Raw genomic sequence first — 8462 nt, forward strand, 5'->3', positions numbered from 1 at the left:
CCTGATGTTCCAGGGGAATTTCAGGAAATTGAAAGTGCTGTACTATAGAGCAATCCAACTGTTTGCCTCTACACATGCAAAAATCCTACAATGCTCCCTAGCCTTGCAAAAATTAAAATAACTCTCTGAGTCCAGCACAAACCCACAGCCCTGCCTAAAACACTACCTTCAGAAAATCATGGTCTCCGACCTAAACTGGTATTGCAATGAAACCTGACCTACCCACTATGTTTCCTATGGCCACCCAACCGAGTTTTAAATTTTCTTTGCTACCTCAAAGAGAGACTCTTGTGTTTACACCTGTTAATTGTAGTTCTCATTTCCCACTCACTTCTGGGCCTATGAAAATCAGTCAAATTACTTTCAAAGTCACTAGTTAGGGCTCCTGGGGGGCTCAGTCATTAAGCATCTGTCTTTGGCTCACGTCAGGATCCCAGGGTCCTGGGATCGAGTTCTATGTTGGGCCCCCTGCTCGTCTGGAAGCCTGCTTCTCCCTCTCCTACTCCCCCTGCTTGTGTTCTCTCTCGTGCGGTGTCTTTCAATGTCAAATAAATAAAATCTTCAAAAAAAAAAAAGTCATTAGTTGACTCCGTTTTTGGTAAATTTATTTTAACAATTTCTTCCCCAATAATATTAGTTACTCTGTCTATAACTTCTGCAGCCATTGATCCCTTTTTGCTCTCTCCTGCCTGAAAAGCTCTCTCCCTGATTTCCAGGAAATCACACCACCCAGTTTGGCAGCTTGTCCTCTGGCTCCCTTCTTTCTGCCCAATTGGATAATGTGACGCTCCTAATGGGTTGCTGTGGGAATCCTGGTCACTCCACTCTGCATATCCCTGTGGATGTGCACACTCCCGTGACCTCATCACCACTGAGAAGAGATGTCCCAAATCCTGGTCTCCATCCTCTCTCTCTCCCAGGTGCTGGACTGTTTATACTCAATTGCCTCCCTGAAAATGTACCCCATAGGGTTAAAGAGATTGAAACTAGAAGAAAGTTTATACCTTTTTTTTTTTTTTTTTTTTCCCCAGAGAACTGTTTCTCCCTAATCAGCTATTGTGTCTTCTCGGACCCTACTAACGAACTCATGAGCTGTTACTGCAGAAGCCTGGGAATCAAGGTCAACAAACAGATATGGCTCCAGTCTATGAGCAAGGAAGGCTGTGCATTCTTTACCCTAGATAAGGAGTCTAAGATCCAATCCAAGTTATACTGGCTCTCAGCGCAGGCCTGGAGCCCCTTCTCCTTGTCCTGAGATAACTTCGTGAGGTCAGAGCCTAAATTCTGCCCGTTTCTGATGCTGAGTATCCACCCCAAAAGGAACACAGGATGTATGCATGCAGAATACTCAATGTACAAAGTTTCATCTTTCCTCTTGAATAAGTTGTTAAATTTCCTGCTCTTTTCATAAATATGTATATAATCTCAACACTTACGATTACAGAAACACTGTCCTCTCTCCCTTCAGAGGGGGGGAGGGTTTCAGGCTTGCTCTCCTGCCTCCTTTGGTTGCTTCTCAAATAAACTTTCCTTTCTGCATATCTAATGTCTCCGTGATTGGTTTTGCTTTGCATCAGGCAGATGGACTTGAGTTTGGTTCCACCTGGAAAGTGTCATGCTCTCTCAGATAACATTAGGAAGCCAGAGTGTGACCTCTTGCCCAACAAACAAGATAGACAGTTTTCACACATGCCCAGCAAACAAGAGTTTTCACAACTCAAATGCCTGTTCTGTCTCTCTAATTCCACCTTTCCCTCCAGTTCAAACCACTGCCATTTCTTCTCTAGAGTGCTACCAGTGTTTCTGAACAGGCCCCCTTAGCCACCTCGCCACCCTTCATTCATTTCATGTTTCACACTGCTGCCAGAGTCATGCTGATAGGACACACTGACCAAAGCTCTTCCAAGTGATATCTTTCAATGACTTCCCAATGCCCTCATGACAATGTCTAGGGCTCCCTATCATGGCCGGCAGTCTTGTAAAGCCCGTCATTACTGGGACTCTGCTCACTCGTGCATCCTATTCCCAAGCCCTATTCAATTCCTGGCAGTGTCCATTAAATGACCTCAATTATGTCCGCACTCCGGACCTCCCTGCCTCAATTAACTTCAGCTTTGAGCAGAGACCCCACGTGCCTCCCACCCTCTCACCCACTCATCCTTCAGTTTCAGCTGACAGGCCGCTTCTTGTGGCTCTTGACATGTGTCAGCAAAAAACTGGGATAAGGAAAACCCAGGTGGCTCAGCCAGTTAAACTTCTGCCTTAAGCTCAGGTCATAATCCCAAGATCCTCAGTTGGAGTACCGCATCCTGCTCCCTCCTCTGCAGGAAGCCTGCTTCTCCCTCTGCCTGCCGCTCCCCCTGCTTGTGCTCCCTCTCCCTCTGACAAATAAATAAAATCTTTAAAAAACAACAGGGGTGAGTCTCCTTGCGATCCACATTTACTTCGTCCACAGACAACCCCACAGCGGGACTCGTTATTGTCTCTGCTCCCTACCAGACTGTTGCCTCTGAGGACTATGGGGGACACCTCACTGCATCTGTAACACCAACCACCAGAGCTGAATGAGCGCCGCTGTCAGTTCCAGACACTCTTAGACCAAAGCTCACATCCTTTTCTGCTCAGCCAACTTCTTCCAAAGATATCTGTAAATCATAATTTTTTTCTTTGTTGTTTTATGCCCGTCTTCAACTTTTTTTCATTGGTTGAATGATAGCTCTTTCCCTTAATCGGGTATTTGATTTCTTTCATGTCAAAATATTTATGCTTTCTTGTTTTATTTTTACCCCATTCTCCATTATTACTATTCTTAGAAAGAGCATTTTAGCATGATCAAAGGAGAACTCCAAATAATTGGGGATTTTATTTTCTCTGAAGTACAGTAACTGAAGACTCTACATCTTATATCTTAATACAATAGCGATGATAGTATTAATAATTTTAGAAATAGCAAACATCCAGCACTACCTCTGTCTTTTCTTTTCTTTTCTTTTTTTCTTTTTTCTTTTTTTTTTTTTTTGAGTTGGATGTCCTTTATTCAAGGGAACACAATCCACAGATTGAGGGAATGTGGTGACTTTCATGTTCTGGAGCCCTATTCCTGAGGGATTTGGAGCAAGAAGGAGATTTATAGAACTTTCCAAGAAGAAACTCAGAAACAGAGCATGATTGGCTGGGAGACTGGATATTTCTTTATAAGGTTAGCCAGCCCAATTCCTCAGGAAAGTCCCCTAAGCTTTGAGGATGGTGATTGGAGTATGCTGGGTGTCCCTGACAGTTGTTTCCCGTAAGTGCAGGCAGACTTAGAGTTAAATCTGTGATGTGAACCAAGTCACTGGGTCTCTCTCCATTTCGTGGGTCCTGATATATGGTTTAACTTTATCAACTCCCTAGCTCCATTCTGTACATTCATTAGACTACAGTTTTCCAAGGACAGTCAATGATCATTATCACGGTTAACAGGAACTTGAGGGAGATGGCAATGTCAGATGTTCCTCAATTATTTTTACTCCTCTTCGCAAAATGCACATAGTAACCTGCCTCAGAACGCCAAGATTAGGTTGCAAGCCCTACTCGTAGTTGAATTTTTTTATACTGCCTTCATTATCATTCCCCTCTCCCCTTAGGATTCTTTAGTCAAAAGCTCTAGATTTTTACCTGGATTTCAATCAGATAATACATGCAGTCCTTTATTTGCTTTGCCCATCAAAAACAATCAGAAGGAGAGGTGCTCAGGGAAATGACCTATACTACTATTTTAAGTACAATTTAACTTGTCTTCATACTCATCCTACGGTTGGGCACTATTGCCTCCTCTCTAAGATGGGCCAGCTAAGGCACAGTAGGTTAAGTCACTTGCCCAGGCCAACATCTCCAGCAGCCAGGCAGCCTGCTTCCACTACGGACACTGCTTCTCACCACACTCACCTAAAACCCTCCCACGCTTACACCAACGCCCTGCAATGCCATCCTCAAGAAATGGTCTTCTACCGAGTCTGGAGAAATTAAAGGAACCCTGGTTTAGATTTGCTGTGTGCTAAGTCAAACATAAGGGCTCAAGTGCCCTGAAGGGACAGATAACATCATGCCTGAATTTTAATGATAGGGATTGTTCATTCCAAACTATCCTGTTGCTTTTCACAGTGACTGGCTCTGTGTTCTAGGCCTTGGCCTTTCCCTTGCCTCCCTTGCCCTCGAGCTGCCACACCGGGCCGCTCCGTGGTCCTTGGGAGTCCCCAGCTACGTCACAGCTCTAAGCCTCTGATCACACTGCTCCCCTCTGAACATCCTTCCTTCCTGCTCAGCTGCAACCCCCACTCAACTCCTGTCTCCTTATACTGAATCCACTCAGCTACTCCTCTAGCAAGCACCATCTGCTTCCCTCGGGAGGCAGCGCCCAGTGGCCTCCTCTTGGAATGTCCTCCGCATGGATCACTCAGTCACTATCACGGGTTTCTGTGTTCAGTAGTTCCCCTGGCCGATTCCATTCACCCATGCGGCCATAACACCAAGCACAGCATGTCCCTCAGAGGAGCTGGGCAAAACCATCTGGCATTCAAAGGACCACTGGTGTCCAACAGAACACCTCGCTGAAAGAACATACTGAGATGCATCTAATACTGAAAAGCATCATCTTTAAGCTTTGGCCAGAAAGACCTGGCCAGAGATTTCCTCTGTTGCCTAACTCCCAGTATTCTTGGTGACCTAGCAACTGACCAGATACGGTCATGCTCCATTGCATTATAACCTGTAGAGTAAGAAACTACCCTGGAAACACTTAATGGATCTATCCTGGCTTCACCCACCAGAGAGAAAGAAAAGACCTAAAAGAGACCCCACTCAGCAGGAGGTGGTGGGTTCTGTCCAAAACGCAGACCCCTTCTAGAAGAATGAGACTGGTTCTGAATTGGACGAATGTTGGCTTCTACCACCTCATGCAGCTGGCAACTGACTACCTCTGAGATGGGAAGCCTCCAGGCACAACACTGCCTGCTTACAAACCTGCTTCCCGGCCTGTGAGCTGCTTCAGAACTGAATGTGTATTCTAGTCCCGTATTTTCCCTGCCCGACATAAGGAGGCTCATTTGTACTTTCTCTAATTTCATACCTATCCTGATTTTACCTTTGAACTTTCCACTTGGTCTTGTGTTTCCTTTTCTGCATTTTTAAGTTTTGTTACCTTCCACGTTGCACCCCAGTCATTTTATTTTCTCTCTTCCAAACAACATCCAACGTGAGCTCCAAGGCTCACCTAAACTCGATCCTTTTTTACAACATTTTTTTGTTTTCTTTTTATTGCCTCTGGTCCCTTCCCACGCTACTTCCCCCACAGAAATGAACTTTTTCATGATCAGGAACAAGCAAGATTAGAGTATGGTGAGCTCTGCAGACTCTACAGAACAGGGAAGACAGAGCTTCTGTGATGGTCAGCTTCCCCTGGCTTAGCTTAGGCACCAGGCACCGTAGAAAGGCCATCCTGAGGACAGGTGTTTAAAGAACCTTCCTCCTGGAAGCGGGAGGAATTGTTGCCGGCACTCTAAGCCCCAGCTTCGTTATATTATTTAATTTATATTATTTATTTATATCTATATAATTATTATAATTCACTTTCTGGTACTCAATACTTATACAAGAGCGTTGACACTGGGCAAAAAATTGCAAATCTGGAACCGCAAGTGTGACAAGACCGAGAAGCTCTCTGCATTCTCGTGGGGAGAGCGGAAAACACGTTTGCAGGGGTGACTCCCAGTCAGGGGGGATTTGAGCTGGAGCATGTGCGTCTGTCGGAGATAGGGTAGTCAGAGAGGGGCCTCCTGAGGGGCTGACACCTCCACTGAGCTTGAGAGATAAGAAGGAGCCAGGGGAGAATGTTCCAAGTCTGAGGGAGTAGTAAGTACAGAAGCCCCACTGAGGCGGAGTTTGGCGCACCAGGGGCCCCTAGTGATTGGTAAATGCTAACAGAGGGTCAAGCTCCTTTCCCCCAAAGCACTCCTTTTGGGTTATAACGTACTCGCGAGTAGTATGTTTGCTCTGCCACTCCTGATCAATTTTAGCAACTATTTCTCCACCGCCACTGTGTGCCTGGCACTGGGGTTCTCACAGCGGGCTAACTTGTCTGCTCACCGCCAGAGGGCACAGCCTCTCCAGACTCTTACCGGAGTTCAGAGAGAGCAGGAGCACTGGGGCCACCAGAAGGACCCCGACCAGGCGCCAAGAAAAGCGCTTTTCGGGGTGAAAGCAACAGGCGACATACGGCGCGCAGGACACCGTCATCTTCCCGGAGACCCGCGGGAACCTGAGAGTCCGCCAAGCGGACTGCTCCCAGGTTCAGGGAGCGGACGCAACAATGCCGGGAGAGGCCGGGTGTCAGGGGCCCGCCGCGGGGGCGTGGCCTCAGCGCGGTTTGGGCGGAAGTGACTCTTCTTCCCGAAGTGGGCGGAGCCAGCCGGCTCTCGGGGGCGGGGCCTGGGCGCGGAGCCCCGCTGACCTCCGGGACCTGGCGTGGGAAGGAGAGGGTCGGGCTGCGGCGACACAGAGCTGTTTGGTCCTCTCCGCGGGCGCCAGGCGGCCCTGCGACGATGCCTTGCGCGCTGACCCGACGTCCCCGGCGGCTTGCGGGGCTCGGCGGGCTCACCGCCCGGACTCAGGAGGGTGCGAAGGGAAGCAGAGCTGGCGGGGTCCTCTTTGTCCCTTCTCCGGAACCGAACGCCTCACTGAGCGAAAAGCACAGTGACCTGAAACTAGAAACCCAAGGCTAGGCGGCGGGTCGTCATGGGGCCGCACCCTTCGCGGGTGCTGTGTGTATTGGGGCCTCGGAACGGCCCGGACTCCCTGGCCCTTGTTTCAAGAGTTGGCATGAGTCGGGCTTATGGAGGGACAGTGCTTGTGATTTGCGGGGCTCTCAGCATCTGCTCTGGGATGATCTGGAGGCCTGATAGGTTTCAGAATCTCAAAGGTTTGGCCACTGCACTCCCAACCGCTCAAGTAAAGCGAAGGTAGATGAATTATTAAACAACACCGGGCCATTAACATTTGGGGCCTCACCTCTCTGGGGTCCCTGCTCTTGAGCAACTAAATGCTTTATTGAAGAGGGGAAAAAGGTGCATGAGAAAAGTAAGGACAAGGGTGTATTAATTGCTCATCTCCTGGAAGTGCCTTAATTAAAGCTATTATTCTTGGGATGGAGAGGAATCCTTAAGAGGGGACATTTCCTGATGACCCAATCTCTCAGTGGAAAATCAAGATGAAATGAGCCAGATCTGTTTGTAGCATTCTGACTAAACCTGTATGACTAGGAAGAGGAAAAAAAAAAAGTCACAACCTATATTAAAAGAGTACACAAAAGGAATTGACATTTTCTTCTCATTAGCTGGCAAAGAATGACAAATGTCAACCAATGTGAGTAAACGTATTTGGAGGGCAACACCCTCAAACTTTGGCTAAAATTTAACTTTTCTGTAAAGTTTTTAAATGGCCATGACTTTTAAACCACCGGTTGCATTTGGACTTGATCCCAAAGGAATCATCAGAGCTGTGACCAAAGATTTATAACTTTGGAAAAAATAAATAAATCCTCGGTGTCTAGCCAAAGTATAATGAATTTTTGATAGGTGGTTTTATGGTATGAATGTCTACTCAGCAAGCAATGTAAAAACAGTATGAGAAACTGTGATATATATGTACGTGGATAAAGCAGATTCCAAATCAGTATGTGCCTTCTGGTATTCCTTTATTAAAGTAAAAGTGGTATACTGATACACATAAAAAGGGAGTTGGAGTATACCAAAATGAACTAATACTTCATAAGATTATGGGTATTTCATTTTCTTTGTGTTTTCCTGTTTTCTATAGTGACCTTATGTTACATTTGCAATCAGATAAGGAAAAAATATTAAATCCAACCTATATTTCAACGGCTACTCTTTTCAAAGAGTGGTAGCCATGAAACCTGCATCACACCTAGATAAGGTATGACAGGATGGGAAGAAAATGTAAGCTCTCTGTATAAACTTCAGGTCGAGGCAAGATGGCGGGGAAGTAGGAGGAGGCGTCCTTTCAACCTGTACCCTAAAGTGAGCTGATTATCTTCCAATGAACTCCGATCACCCACGAAATCAGCCTGAGATCAGAATTATACATGTCTGGATCTCTACCGGAGCAGAAGACGCCAGTGGGCAGAAGCGTTCCAGGTGCACCTTGACTGCACCATGGTGGATACATCCAGCTACACCCATTCAGCCATCTCTCACAAAAATGACTAGGAGGAGGAATGCCCAACAGAAGAAAAATACAGAGGATGGGCCTTCTGCAATAGAGCTAAAGGCTATCAACATAGACAATATGTTGGAAAGAGAATTCAGGCTAACAATTATCCAAGCAATAGCTAGGTTGGAGAAAGCCATGGGTGACCAAATGGAATTGATTAGGGCTGAACTGAAAACGACCAGAGATCATGTTTTCAA

At 46.6% G+C, this 8462-nt stretch overlaps 1 protein-coding gene across 2 annotated transcripts in view; it reads right to left on the reverse strand.

The window, feature by feature from the left end:
* The window catches only part of LOC122918730 (membrane cofactor protein-like), a 28254-nt gene extending 21910 nt beyond the window's left edge, over positions 1–6344 (reverse strand). For both annotated transcript variants that reach the window (XM_044267504.1, XM_044267503.1), the window contains exon 1: positions 6156–6344. In XM_044267504.1, the coding sequence (XP_044123439.1) occupies positions 6156–6273 (118 nt within the window). In that variant the 5' untranslated portion in view covers positions 6274–6344. The remainder of the gene's footprint in view (positions 1–6155) is intronic.
* Positions 6345–8462: the final 2118 nt, after the last annotated feature.

The sequence above is a fragment of the Neovison vison genome, chromosome 10, assembly GCF_020171115.1.
Source record: "Neovison vison isolate M4711 chromosome 10, ASM_NN_V1, whole genome shotgun sequence".
NCBI classification, from domain to species: domain Eukaryota; kingdom Metazoa; phylum Chordata; class Mammalia; order Carnivora; family Mustelidae; genus Neogale; species Neogale vison.